General features: G+C 33.4%; 1 protein-coding gene across 3 annotated transcripts in view; it reads left to right on the forward strand.

Moving 5' to 3' along the window:
- Nucleotides 1-16,029, forward strand: part of RAB3GAP1 (RAB3 GTPase activating protein catalytic subunit 1) — an 89,075-nt gene that overhangs the window by 22,952 nt on the left and 50,094 nt on the right. For all 3 annotated transcript variants that reach the window (XM_019731151.2, XM_019731150.2, XM_074335582.1), the window contains exons 4-5: nt 3,084-3,216; nt 5,626-5,704. In XM_019731151.2, coding sequence (XP_019586710.2) covers nt 3,084-3,216; nt 5,626-5,704 — 212 coding nt within the window. The remainder of the gene's footprint in view (nt 1-3,083; nt 3,217-5,625; nt 5,705-16,029) is intronic.

Raw genomic sequence — 16,029 nt, forward strand, 5'->3', positions numbered from 1 at the left:
TTTTTTACTTTTATTAATAAAGCTGCTGTGAACAATTTTGTGAACATATGCTTTGATTTTTCATGAGTATATCCCTAGGAATGGAATTACTAGGTCTTATGTTCAATTCTTTTTAGAAACTGCTGCACTATTTTCTAAAGTGGTTGTGCCATTTTTATACCCTTAGCAATGTATGAGATTTCAGGTTGCTCTATATTCTCTGACACTTGGCATTGTCAGATTTTTATTTTTAGTCATCCTGTTGGGTGAGAAATGTTCTGTCATACTGGCTTTAATTTGCATTTCACCAATGACTACTGATACCGGGTAGTATCTACAGTTAACTGTTATTCATCACAGTTAACTGTTTATTGATCATTCATAGCTTCTTCTGCTAAGTGTCTGTTCAAGTCTTTTGCTCATTTAAAAACAATTAGTTTGTTTAGTTTTTAAAATTATCCTCATGTGTTCTGGTTGTGAGTCCTTTGTTAAATATGTGTATTTTGAGTGTTTACTCCAGTGGCTTCCCTAATCATTTTCTTAACCATTGTCTTTTGATAAGCATAAGTTTATTTTAATGAAATTCATTTTCTCAATTAAAATTTTTTATTGTTAGTGCCTTTTGTGTCCTATCAAATGGATCTTGGCCTATCTCAAGGTTGTGAAGATAGTCTCCTATGCTTTATTCCAGGTGATTATCTTACTATTCTAGGACCATTTGTTGAAAAGACCATCCTTTCCCTACGGAATTGCAGTGGCTCCTCTATTGTAAAATGAAGTCTATGTGTGAATGTATTTCTGGACTATTAGGTTTCATTGATCTATTTGTCTTTATCCCAATACTAGACTGCCTTAATTACTGTAGCAAAGTAAATCTTAAAATCAGGTAGTGTATTTTTTTGGTCAAAATTATTTTAGCTATTCTTGGGCCTTTGGATTTTCATATTAGACTTAGAATCAGCTTGTCAGTTTTTACAAAATGTCTGCTGGGACTTTGATTAGGATTGTGTTTAATTTATGGATCAATTTGGGGAGAATTGACTTCTTCATGGTATTGTTGTCTTCCAGTGCATGTACGTGATATATCTCTTAGGTCTTTAATACCTTTCGGCAACGTTTTGAAGTATTTTTAGGTAAAGTTCTTGTTCTCCTGAAGTTTATTCATAGATATTTATTTTTGATGTTGCAAGTGGTATTTTTTTTAAATTTTATTTTCCAAGTGTTTGTTGCTAGTATATAAAAGCACAGATGGTTTTGTATATTGACCTTGAATTTCACAACTTCATAAACTCAACAGTTTTAGTAGTTTGTATATTTCTTTGGATATTCTACGTATATAATTAGGTCATCTGTGAGTGCAGATAGTTTTCTTTCTTTCCAATCTATATGCTTATTTTTTTTATTTTGTCTGAGTGGGGCCCTCAGTGGTTATTTTTGATGAATTACTGGATTAATTTTGAACTGGAATTGTTATTAGGTTAGTGCAAAAGTAATTGCGGTTTGCGATTATTTTTAACCTTTTAAACTTCAGTTACTTTTGCATCAACTTAATATTTCTGGTTCTAATCGTAAATTGACTTGAAGGAAGGAGGTTAGAATATTGTTTTTCAGTTGAACTAAATTATCTTAAAAATTCTATTTTGGAGAAAGAACCTGGATACCTTTTCTTTATTGGATACAACCAAATACTCCTGAGATAGCTGTTGGTAAGGTTGACAGCAGTACCCAGAATCCAGGATTAGGGTCAGATAGTGTGTTTTTTAATATCATTTAAAAAGACTATTTCAGCTTTTCTGCAAGTTTGAAAAAGGGACTTACCTCTCGTTTTCTGGACTTCTTCTCTTTCTTAGTTTTACCCTTAACTTCTTTGTAATAGGCATTTCTCCTAGTAAACCAACCTCTTACCTACCTTAATTATTTCAGTTTGAGGCTTGTGGAATGGGCCATATAAGTCTTAATTTAACACAGGTTGACCTCACTTTAAAGAAACCCAACATGTAAAAATCATAGTTTTTTTTGGATGCATGTCATAATGATGATTATTCTTCTAATGAAAAGATTGCTATTTGATGTGTTTACTTAATGAGATAACTCTAGGACATTTAAAATATGATTTAATTCCATTGAGAATTGTAAACACCTTGCCAGCAACACATAAACCATTTGGTGTTATACATTAGTTTTAGTCATGAAAACACTTTTTAGAAGCTCAGTAACACACAGAATCATTGTTTACATATTTTCTATCTAGTTTGGGACTATCTGTGCATGGCAAGTTGCTGGGTTTAATTTCCTGCCTCGTAGTGGTGCTATGCTATAATGAGTATATAAACTCCACTGGAAAGAATAGGTATGGGAGATTAGAGGCCCCTCGGGAAAAATTCTTTTTTATGATTATGTTGTATAAGTTAGGGTGCTCTTTGGAACTGTTAATTAAAATGTTTTCCAGTCAAGTTACCTTTTAAAGGAAAATACTTGAATGCCAAAGCTTGATAAAGAAATTTGCAAAATCCTGTTAAGCACATAAGTACTATAGATGTTATGTCACTTAAATTGATTCTACAGACTGCTTTTTTATGAAGCAATTTCTGAGTTTCAGTAATGCTGTGCGCTACATACTGATGTTATTTGATTTGAGATTTTATAAAAGTGTATTTTATTGCCATGCATTTTTCTAATTTTTAAACTTTATAAAATGTCATCATTTTCAGTTAAAAGTAACTCAGAGATTTTGCTATTGGTAGAGAGGGTTTTTCTTTTTGCATATGAAAAGGCATGGGGGTTTACTGTATATTCATGATTTTATATAGAGACTCATCTTACAAAAATTATTTGAAAATTATAATTTTGTATGTCACTTGATAATTAATAGTCTAGGGGAATTTTCTTTTTAAAGGAATACTGATAAATCATTTATAAAAATAACTTCCTCTTTGTTTTATTCACTTAATATAGTATTTTTCCTTTTTCTTTAATTATATGGAGGATAGTTATAGGATGAAACTTTTAGATTAGTGGGGAGCAAAAGGAAAAAATTCCTGTGGTTAATAAACATAATGGTAGCTATTAAATAGTTTTTCCCCCCATTTTATTGTTAAATACAGGGTGTATTCACATCTGGCACATGGGAAGAGAAATCAGATGAAATTTCCTTTGCTGATTTCAAGTTCTCAGTAACTCATCATTATCTTGTACAAGAACCCACTGATAAAGAAGGAAAGGAGGAAGTATTAGAAGGTAGGTGTTTATATGTATTTTAAACTGTTGACTTTTAAGAATGATTATAATTTTGAATTATGAATTTAGTTCTCTTAATTATGTGATATCTTCTGGAGATGTTTTATGTGTATGTATGTAAAGTTGTTGTACCACATGTGAAGTAGAGTATGATCTTTTCAGAGGAAAAATCACAGTATCATTCATTTTAATTAAATCAGCAAATATTTATTGAGTGCTAGGTACTCTGCTAAGCCCAACTGAACCCAAATTTAAATTTACATTCCAGTAGGGGAGATAAGGTCTATAAGTAAGTAACCGTAATGGGAGGTAGAAAGTGATAAGTTCTCTCCCAAAGCACAGATAAAGTTCTGAAGTTCAGAGAAGAAAAGATCCCTTTTAATTGGGACCAATTAGAGAAAGTGTCATGGAGAATGAAGCAACTAAGCTGGGCTTTGAAGGACTAAAGAAAAGGTTATTGATTAGCCAGTATAGTGTTTTGGATATATCCCAGAATTTAGAGTCAGATCAAGGAGATTAAATTCTGATTTTTCTGCTTAGTAGTTACTTGACCTTTCTAAACTTGAATTATCTTAAGATGAAGTAATACTATGTGGAGGGTTAGTGGGAAGATTTAATGAGATACTGTACGTAAGTACCTATCTTAGTACCTGCCCCATGCTAGATACTTAGTAAATCTGCTTATAGTTGTTATTTGTCCACATTATCACAAATCTCTGTAAATGGTGCCTGTAGTTGTTTATAGGTCAAATCATCCAAAATCTCTGTTCTTAGATAGTATATAACAGTAAGTGAGCAAGTTATTGAAAAAACATGAATTTTAGAGCTGTCAGTCAAATACCCTTCTTTATTCATTTAGAAAATAAGTATGCAGAATGTGTGTTAAAGTTTTTCTGATCAGTTGAGGACATTTTGCTAAGTGAAGTAAGTCAAACAGAGAAAGACAAATGCTATATGGTCTCTTTTATATGTGGAATCCAAAACAAACAAAAACAACCACAACCAAGCTTATAGATAGAGAGAACAGATTGGTTGTTGCCAGAGGCAGGTCATGGAGGGTGGGTGAAATGGGTGAAGAGGGTCAAGGAACAGTCTCAGTTATAAAATAAATAAGTCATGGAGATGTGAGGTATAGCTTGGTGACCATAGTTGATAATATTTGAGAGGTAAATGGATTAGTTAAGGCATTGTTGCATGTGTGTAGGTATGGTGCAGTTTTAATGGGGTTGTGATTGAAGCTGTAAGTAATGGCAGAAGTTAGAAGGTACAAGTAAAACATCAGCTTAGTTAATTTGGAAGTACACATTTAATACTATTAGGTTGGTGCAAAAGTAATTGTGGTTTTAAAGGTTAATAATTGTAAAAACTGCAATTACTTTTGCACCAACCTAATACATCATCAGAGGTTAGAAGATTTGATCACTGATCTTTTATTTTGTTGGAGTTGCCTATTGCTGTAGTTAAGTAGAGTATTAAGTCATTAGTGTTCTCCATTTTATTCTTTTTTCAAATTAAATATACGTTTGCTAAGCAATTACAGCTGTACAGCAAAAGGAAATATTTTTATGAACAAGTATTAATTCTTTATGCTTTGAATGTATTATGCATTTATGAATAAATAATGACCATTGATGTTAGTATCTTATGGATAGCAATGCAATTGTTTAAAGATATGTGGTTATAATTGGGAAGCTGGTTAGTGGTTTTACAAGAACATTTAAGATGTCCAGGGTCCAGCAAAGCTTGCCGTAGGAGGTGATATACCGGGGTGCCAAAAAAATGTCTACAAGTGGACACTTTGGTCATTACTCAAGCAGTAGTTCGCTGTAATCAGAAGAGTTTGGATGCTGATGGTAACCACTTTGAGCATCTCTTGTAATTGCAGAAGTCAAACGTAACTTGTAGTCATCTTTTGTTATTGGTATATATTGAATATTACAATTTTAATACAGTTTTCCTTTGTTGAAATGTGTATACATTTTTTTGGCACCCTCTGTAGAATTGACAGATCTCTAAGTAGAATTTTGAAGAAAAGTAGAGACAAAGGCAGACCAAGAAGAACAAATAAAATAGGCTTTCTAGTAGGGAAATTGTTTGAGTCATGATTTAGAAGAAAGTAAAATAATATAAACATATGAATATATATGTAAACATATAATGAATATATAGTGTGTGTGTGTGTGTGTGTATTTTTATTTTTAATAGTCTGGCTCTTTTGAAGAGAAAGAAAGATATCCATCGCTCTTCCCCAAAATCTTAGTGCTATCCCTAGATACAAATTTTTAAGCCATTGTAAAACCACATAGACTAGCAAGACATGTTACATAATATTATTTGTTTAAATCATGTTATAAAATTTTGCCTTAGAATAAACATATTAATTTTATAATTGTCTAATGTTTTTTGTAGATGTTATCCCACAATCTATGCAAGATTTGCTGTGTATGAATAATGACTTTCCTCCAAGAGCACATTGCCTGGTAAGATGGTAGGTATACATTTTACTCAGATAACTTTTGGAGTGTGTGTTGGAGGGGGCTGCACGACCTCCCTCAGGTTTGGTGGTATGCTAGGAGGACCCACAGGCCTTAGCGTCTAATCACACACTTACTGCTATGATTTATTACAGTGACAGCATGCAAAGCAAAATCAGCAAAGGGAAAGGTGCCTGAGGCAGAGTTTGGAGGAAGTGCGTGTTTAAGAGTCCTTTCCTCATGGAGTCACACAGGACATACTTAATTCCCTTAGCAACAAGGTGTAACGACATATGAAATGTTATCTGCCAGGGAAGCTTATTAGAGGCTCAGCTCTAAGGGATTTTAATTGGGGGCTGGCACCCTCTGACTAGTACAAAATTTCACAGTTCTCGAAGGAAAGCAGATGATCAGCATAAACCACATTGTACAAACAGTTTAGGGTCAGTAACTCTTACCATTTCGGGCAGTAGTAAGAACCCTCCCCTAATCTAAGTTCCCAGGTGCCAGCAAAAGGTCAGCCTTGCAGGCAGATTATTCTAAGGATAGCAGTCACAGGTCTACTGTTAACTCTTTTTCTGCACAGTATGTGTCATAACCTAGGGTAGTGTCTAACCTAATTCTGGTGATTAGCATAGAACACTTAAGTATCATAGAAAACTTAGTATGTGTGGTTGGAAATTGAATTGAAATTAATGTTGATCTCAGTTACATGATCACATAAAAGCTGTAAATTATAAATGTGATACGATAGTATAAGAGATACATCACTTTTAAAAGGTCTTTATATTTTTCAATTATTCAAAGTATGTCTCAACTTTATTTATTTTGGAGGGGGTGGCTTTAAACACACTATAACTCAAATGGCCCGAGTAGTATATGGTCAAGAAAGGAGACCTAGTTAAAGAGTATTTCTATACTGGTTTCAATTATTGTGTTAGTGTGAGTTAGTCTTTCGATTTTTTTATTAAAGAATTTCTAAGAAAGGGGAGAAAATAACATATATGTTTCTTTTCCACTGTGATTACTACAGCAAGAAGACTAAGCACACTAAAAAAAGAGAAAAATTATTTGCAAGTGCAAATAAGATGGATATTGCTTGATATATTCCTGTAAAAACTGAACTTAAACAATTTAAACAACTATAAATAAAAGGAATTTAATAAATTATCCATTTAATTTAATCAATCCAGATTTCTGATCTTTCAAAATGTGAATGTATACATTTGACATTAGAAAATATATCAAAAAGCAGCGTGTTATCAAAGAGCATGACTTGCATGCATGCATTCATTCATTTAACATTAATTGAACATCATTTGTTCAATTTGTTCAAATTGACAGTTTGCCCACACACAGAATGAGACATGCTTGTGTTTAATTTTTGTTCAAGTACATTATCTCAGCAACTTTGGGCAAGTTACTTAATTTCTCTGAATTGGTGTCTTCATTGGTAAAGTCACTATAATAAGTAGCATGCATCTTTAAGTGTAATTGTGAAGATTTACTAAAATAATGACATATAGTATGTTTATCGAAATCAGAATGCTGTTATATAATTTCTATTCAACTTTTTAATGTATGTTTCCAAAAACTGTATTTGGCACATAGTCCATAGTTTAAAATTATTCTTTGAATAAATAAATGAAACCTTTCTATGTATTAATGAATCTCTCGTTAGTGATTTATTTTTCAGTGTATTAATGAAAAGCACTTGTTAGTAGCTTTTGTTAACCTTTCCATTTATTTAAAAAAATTAATGTACAATATAATTGACCTTTTTTTGGATGAACAGTTCACTGAACTTTAATACATATATAGGTTTTTGGGTTTTTTTAAACTACCACAGTCAGGATATAAAACAGTTTTATAACCTGCCAGAAAACTCCTCGTTTGTTACTATGTTCTTAGTCACTATTGTTTTGTCATTTCAAGAATGTTGTAGAGATGGAATCATATATTTGAGACTGGCTTCTTTCACTCACCTTAATGTTTTTAAGATCCTTCGAAGTAATTCTGTATGAATAGTTTGTTCCTTTTTATTGCTGAGTAGTTTTGTATTATTGTAAGGCTATACTACAGTTTGTTTTCTCAATCAAATGTTAAAGGATAGGATTGTTTCTAGATTTGGGCATTTATAAATAGAGCTGTTATAAATATGTGTACAGATTTTTGTGTGCAAATGCATTTTCAGTTCATTTGTGTGAATATCTGGGGTGGGACTGCTAAGTCATATGGTAAGTGTATATTTTATAAGAAATGGCCAAACTAATTTCCAGACTAATTTTGCATTCCCACCAATAGTGTATGACTGTTCCAGTTGCTCTATATCCATACCAGCAGTTGGTGTCAGTATTTTTTGTTTTAGCTATTCTAATTGGTATGTTGTAGTAGCTCACCCTAGTTTTAATTTGAATTTTGAACATCTTTCACGTGTTTGTTTGCTGTCATATATACTCTGTGGTGAAATGTCTGTTCAAATCTTTTGCCCACTTTTTAATTGGGTTGTTTTCTTACTATTGAGTTTTAAGAGTTCTTTATATATTCTGAATACATATATTTTCTTCCAGACAGTAGCTTATCATGTTATTCTTTCAGCATTACCTTTTCCAGAATAAGTTTTTAAATTTGATGAAGTTCTGTTTATCAGTGTTTTACTTTATGGATCCTGATTTTGGTGCCATGTCTAAGAACTTGCACCAAGTCACAGAGCTTTCTCCTATTTAAAAGAAAATAGACTTAAAAAATTTTTGGTTTATTTTAGATTTACAGAAAAGTTACAGAGATAATACAGACTACAGACTTTTGGTGTACCCTTCACCCAGTTTTCCCTACTGTTAACAGCTTATATTACCTTGGTACATGTGTCAAAACTGGGAAACCAACATTGGCACATTATTATTAGCTAAATTTTATTTAACTAGTTTTCCTACTTAACGTCCGTTTTCTGTTCCAGGATGCAAGTCAGAATACAACATTGCATTTAGTCATCAGGTCACCTTAAAAATTTTAGTCTCTGTTTTGTAAGAGTTTCTCAATCTTTCCTTATTTTTTATCACCTTGACAGTTTTGAGGAGTACTTGCCATGTATTTTGTAGACTCTCCTTCAGTTTGGGTTTGTCTCTTTTTCTTATGATATACTTGGGTTATACTTGGGTTATGGGCTTTTTCTTATGATATACTTGGGTTATACTTGGGTTATGGGCTTTTGGAAAGAATACCATAAAGGTGAAGTGCCTTTTTCATCATGTGTCAGAAGGTCATGTTATCAACATGACTTAATCACTAGAGATGTTGACTTTGTTCACATGATCAAGTCTCTGTTTTATTCCAGAAGTTTTACATTTCATATATAGATCTAGTATCTATTTCAAGTTATTTTTTGCATAAGGTATGAGTTTTAGGTTAAGGATTTTTTTGTTTTTTTTGCATGTCGATGTTCAGTTGTTCCCACACCGTTTGTGGAAAACAGTTTTCTTCCTCCATTATCTTACTTGTGCATCTTTGTTGAAAATCATTTGGGTATATTTGTGTAGGTTTATGTCTGGATGCTTTTGGTTTCTGTAGTTTTATAATAAGTCTTTAAAGTAGGTACTGTGATTCCTCCAATTTTATTTTTCCTTTTCAACATTGTTTTGGCTATTCTAGCTCCTTTTCTTTTCCATTTACATTTTAGAATTGGTTTGTCTATATCTACAAAAAGTCCTGCTGGAATTTTGGTTGGAATTGCTTTAAATTTATTGATCAATTTGGGAAGAATTGATATCTTGACTATGCGGAGTCTTCCTTTTTTGAACATGGTTGGTTTCTAAAGTTTTAGGTTTTCTTTGGTTTCTTGCATCAGTGTCTTATAGTTTTCAACATACATTGCTTTCTTTTTTTAAGGAGCTATTATAATGGTATTATTTTTTAAAATTTCATTTCCAGCTGTTTGTTGCTAGTATATAGGAATGTGACTGATTTTTATGCATTGGCCTAATATCCTATGACATTACTTGATTCAGTTATTAGTTCTAGGAAGAGTTTTGTATTGTCTTGAGGGTTTTCCATGTAAACAGTCATGTCTGTGAATAGAGTTAGTTTTATTTCTTCCTTAACAGTCTGTATGTCTTCTTTTTCCTTGCCTTTTAAAACTGGCTAGGGCTTCCAGTAAAATATTGAATAGGCGTGGTGAGAATGGATATTTTTGCCTTGTTCTAATGTCAGAGAGAAGCATGTAGTCTTTTACGATTAAGTATGATGTTAGCTGTAGGTTTTTCATGGATGCTCTTTATCGGGTTGAGAAAATTCCCTTCTATACTTAGTTTACTGAGAGTTTTCATCATGAGTGGATGTTGAATTTTGTCAAATGCTTTTTCTGCTTAAATTGATATGCTAATTTGTTTCTTCTTTAGATTTTTAATATGGTGATTACATTGATTGATTTTTGGATATCTAACTAGCTTTGCATTCCCAAGATAAACTGAACCATTTGTGGTGTAATTTGTAATTGCATATAATATATATATATATATATATATATATATATATATATATATACACACACACACACACACACACACACACACACATATTTTGCTGGATTTGCTATGCTAATATTTTTGTTGAGGACTGTGTCTGTGCTTATGCGGAATATTGGTGTCTGGTTTTCTTATACTTTGGTTTTGTTCTCAGAGAATTGCTGGCCTCATAACGTGAGTTGGGCAATATTTTGTTCTAATTTCTGGAAGAGATTGTGGAAAATTGATGTTACCTTTAAATGTTTGGTTGAATTTGCCATTGAAACCATCTGGCCCTGGAGTTCTCCTTTTATTGAGGTGGCAGTCCCTTCTAGGGTCCACGCTTTGAGCAAAAGACTCAAAATTCCTTGTCTCATGTGCACCCATATCCCTGAGAGGCCATTCAGAATGTTAACCTTTGTACTGATTTGGCTTTATGGGAAGCCCATGCACAGACACTGCTTTAACAAATCTAAAGGATACAGAAGGAAGCTGGCATGTTTAGGTTACTTTGTAGAGAGATTGGTGACATCGTTGAAAATATATTCAGCTCACTACTCAGTGCTCATAAGCAACTGCATAGTTGTGGATGATAATATCTGAATGATATTATGCTTCTGGAAGCATAGTTTCCAGACCTCGCCTTACTTATATTTATTATGAGGCTGGAGTATTCTTGGCTATACCGTAGTCTGGATACATGCCACAGACCACGTCCCTGGGCTGGGTATACCTTCTCAATCTCAGAGTTATATAATTCACATTAGCCCATTCACTGCTGGGCTAAAATACATGGTATTCACAGACATAAGCAGCCTTTCCTTCTATCATTTTCTGGCTCTCTAGTCTACCAAAGCATGATCAGTTTTGCAGAAATCTCTGTGAGTCAGACTGATAGGATTTTAGCAGCTAAAAGGCTTATCCTGTAACATCCCAATCCCCAGTTCTTAGCTGTTAGGGCCTATATCCAGAGGTGATAATCCCCTGGGTTTCTTCACAGTCACCTTGCATGCTTGCTTCCGTCTTTCAGTTCCGTCCTTGTTTCTGTCCCCCATTACTCTCCTTTTTATTCCTTCAACTTTAGCTATGTATTTTTAAAACATTGTCATATTTTATCAGGTATTTTGGTGTGTTTCAGTCTGTGTCATATCAGTCTGCCATATTGCTTCCCTTTTTTCATTTGATCGTTCTTCAAAGATTAGATGGCCAACACCCAAACTTTTGAGAATTATTTGAAAATTAGGCATACTAAAAGTATATGTTGGAAGGAGAACTGACTCTGGGTGGTGAACATGTAATGAATATAGATGGTGTATTACAGAATTGTACACCTGAAATTTATGTGACTTTACTTACAGTTGTCACCCCAGTAAACGTTAATTTAAAAAAAAAGTGCAATATCACACACACACAAGTTTATATGTGTTTTCTTTTGTTAGGCAAACATTGTTTTGAAACATCTACTGTTAGCCAGATACTGGGACGCCATGGATAACATGTGATCCCCGTCTCAGTAAGCTTTGGGATTAGTAGGGTAGAGGTAAGGAAACCAGTGGCAGCACTCTTGATAGATGCTCTCGTAGAGGGCAGCACAAGGCTTGATGCAAACTCACAGGAGGTGCCCATTTTCAGACAGATTAAGTCAGAAAAGTGTTGCCAGAAGAGGCAATACCTCATCTGAATCCTGAAAGACAAGTGAGAACAAGTTGGGTAGAGTTAGTTAAAAAGATATTCAAGGAAGAAGAAGAGCGTTAGTGGAGCTGATGATGCTTAAATTAAGAATTTGAAACCTGCAAGTAGTTGGGTAAAGCCTGGAGCACAGCAGCAGAGGGTTGAGAATGGCAACAGATGAGAAAGGATCTATCTGTGTATTTTGGGCCTAATGTGAACCTGGCTTCTTAAGATTTCATAACGTTCTCATACATACTTCCACTTTTTATAGAATTTTAAAATTATAGTTGTTAAAAATTAAAATTCTTAAAATTTGCAAGATTATAAATTACCATGCTTCATAGCAACTGAAGAATAACATTCACAGAAATTTTTACCTATAAATATGTCCTTTTAAAAAATTGAACTAAACTTAATTCTAAAGCAGTGACATTGAAGATTTGAAAACTTATGTAAAATATTTATTTATACCATTCATATTCAATTAGTATAGGTTGACCCTGTCAGAAAGAGATAAAATTCCTACATGATTATCTTATATTTTCAAATTCAACTTTAGAAAATAGTATTTTGACATTTATGTCAAATGCTTAATTTTGATAGTTCAGTCTACATCTATTTTGATATCTTGTAGTTTCAGTTTCTGTAGCAAGCCCCTGTCAAGTTAGCTCCCAAGCCTGTTTAACTATTTTAAGTGTATTTTATAAAACTGGTCTTTAAAAGATATGTGGACATGATCAATTTTTATGGTGTAGGCAAAGTAATTGATCTTAATCATGTGATTTGTTGCATGCTTCACTCTATTTAAAGGATATACCTATCCTTGAAATACCTTCTAATGACCAATTTCTGAAACCATCATTAGGGATTTAGTCCCTTGATTGTTATTCCTTATAGTGTAATAAAATAAATACCCTGCAAATGAGACAGAATAGCTTTAGCAGACATTTATGCCCAAATATAAATTCATGAGCTCTTTACTGAGCAGTAGTTTTAATAAGAAGGCAGGATAATGAACCCTCTTTACCTCCTAAGGTTGTCCACACTCAAAAACTGAATATAAGTTACATGGCAAGAAGGAATCAAGGGAGCAGATAGAATTAGGGTTGCTAATCAGCAGACCTTAAGATTTATCCCGGATTATTTATCCTGGATTACAGGGGTGGGCCCGCTGTAATCACAAGAAAAAATTCTTAAAAGTGGAAGAAAGAGGCAGAACGAGTCAGTGTGAGAGATGCGATGTGGGAAGAACTTGGCCTGCTCTTGCTGCATTTGAAGATGAAAGAAGAAGGCCACGAGCCAAGGAATGAAGATAGCCTTTAGAAACTGGAAAAGGGAAGGAATGGATTATCCCTTTGCAGCCTTGCTGACAATTTGATTTTAGCCCAGTGAGACTTGTGTCAGACTTCTAACCTATAGAACTATAAGATAATAAATTTGGGTTGTTTTAAGCCACCAAGTTTGTGATATTTTGTTACAGCAGCAATATGAAAATAATACGAAAAGTGGTAGTATAAATATATATCTGGAGAGGCTCCCCTGAGATTGGAAAAATACACTGAAAGTACAGCTAGGTTTAACTGAGGACAGATTTTGTCTCTGTGGTTTTGCCTTTCTCTGTGGTTCAATCCAAGGAACAGAAAGAAGATTAAAGAAAAATGAACAGAACTTCAGAGATCTTTGGGTCATTGTCAGGTATTCCAAAGCATATAAATGGGAGTCCCAGCTGAAGAGAAGGAAAGGGACTGGAAAATAATATTTAAAGAAATAATGACTGAAAGTGTCCCATATTTGATGAAAAAATGTTTACTTATGGACTCAGAAATCTCAACGAAGCCCAAGTATGATAAACACAAAGAGAGCCACACCTAGACACATTATAGTCAGCTTGCTAAAACCCAAAGACAAAGAGAATCTTAAAAGCAGCAAGAGAAAACTGACACATCGTGTACAAGAGGACAGTACTACTTGCTGATTTTTCAGAAACAGTGGAGGCTAGAGGGCAGTACAATGGCATTCAGAGTGCTGAAAGGTAAAACTGTCAACAGGAATTCTATATCTAGCAAAACTATCTTTTAAAAAAAAGTGAGGGCCGGCCCGGTGGCTCAGGCGGTTAGAGCTCCATGATCCTAACTCCGAAGGTTGCCAGTTCAACTCCTCGAGTCCTGCAAGGGATGGTGGGCTCCGCCCCCTGCAACTGAAATTGAACATGGCACCTTGAGCTGAGCTGCCGCTGATCTCCCGGATGGCTCAGTTGGTTGGAATGCGTCCTCTTAACCACAAGGTTGCTGGTTTGACTCCCGCAAGGGATGGTGGGCTTTGCCCCCTGCAACTAGAAAATGGCAACTGGACCTGGAGCTGAGCTGCGCCCTCCACAACTAAGATTGAAAGGACAACAACTTGACTTGGAAAAAAGGCCTGGAAGTACACACTGTCCCCAATAAAGTCCTGTTCCCCTTCCCCAATAAAAATCCTTAAAAATAAGTAAATATTTTTTTAAAAAGTGAAATAACATTGTCATATAAACAAAGACAGAATTCATTGCAGTCATACCTGCCTTATAGGCACTATTAAAAGAAACAGATGGTACCTTGGATACACAGAAAGGTATGAAAATCATTGGAAATACTCTAGTAAATATAAAGGATATATCCTCTTAATTAAAAAAAATAATAAGATTGCTTAAACAATAACTATAGTACTGTATTGTTTGGTTTATAACATGTAACATGTAATATATATGACAGTATTGCACACAAAAGAGGAGGGGGAAATAGAACTATACTGTATAAAATTTGCTAGATTTTACCAGAATTAATCTGAGTAGATTACAAGTGAAGATATAGATTGCAATATTCAAAGATAGCTGGAGGATAAAAATCGAGTAAAGCAATTGTTATTAAACGTCTCCATTTTATTAGGTACTTTTTAGATGTGAGGTATTTAAATATGTCCAAGAAAGGTTTTTTTCATTGTTTTCATTTTTTCACTATTTTTGGTGATGCTGTATTTTATGCATCTATTCTTTATATTATTTGAAGAGACTCTGAATATATTTTTTTCTAAAGTAATACATGCAGGAGTTGTAAAATGGTAGCATTCAGAGTGTATGGTATGGTTTTATGATTTTCCTGTGCAAGATTAATGACAGATATATCAAATATTGGTGAATTATTTGTTGCTGCTTTTAGTCTTTATTGGAGCAAGAAAGAAAAATGGATCTTAAAGTAGACAAAAATGAATGATTGTCCTGTTGGAGGATGTGATGCTAAGGCACATTTATATTTAAATTTAGTATTTAGTATACACATGTAATGATAAAACAGTTCTATTATTAAAAATTACCATAGTGGGATTTTTATTTGTGTTCATACATTTAAGCTCTTAATAAATGACCAGAGTAGAAATTGTAGGAAATACAAAGACTTATTAATGAAACACATTATCTTACATTACATTCCCCCTTCACTTTTCCCATTCTCTCTTCCCCATCCTGTGCATTTCCACACACATGGGAAATATGGGATGTATCCATCGAGATACTTTTTTATGAGAATGTGAGTTATATGTAGGTGTATTTTTGTGGTTTTGACTTGGAATTTTTTTTCCTAAATGGGATTTCACTGTACATATTATTCTGATATTCTTTTTTTCTCAGCATTTCATGATAGCCTTTATGTTAGTAAATTCCGATTGTTTTTAATGACTATTAAGTATGTCACAGTATGGGGGTATATCGTTATTATTTATCTATTTCTCTGTTAAAGGATATTTATGTTATGTCTAGTTTTTCAGAATATTATAATGAACATCATTGTAAATATATCTGTGCATATGTATGAATGTTTTTGTAGCATAGATATAAAGAGATAATTAGTTCAAAGTTTGTGAATTTTAAATATTGATATATCCTGCCTTTCTGTCCTCCAAAAATGTTTTGAAGGTTTATACCACCACTTGTGGCATATCCCAAACTCTTGCCAACACTGGATCTTATCAGTATTTTATATATATTTTTTGCCAAACTAATAGGTTAATAGTGATATCTTATTTTAATTTTTATTTTGCTAATCTCTAGTAAGGTTGAACTTATTTTAATAGAATTATTATCCGTTTGTATTTCTTATTCTTTAAAATATATAGTAGTTTTGCTCCTTTATTCAATTGTT

This window comes from Rhinolophus sinicus, linkage group LG01 (genome assembly GCF_036562045.2).
Source record: "Rhinolophus sinicus isolate RSC01 linkage group LG01, ASM3656204v1, whole genome shotgun sequence".
Classification (NCBI taxonomy): Eukaryota; Metazoa; Chordata; class Mammalia; order Chiroptera; family Rhinolophidae; genus Rhinolophus; species Rhinolophus sinicus.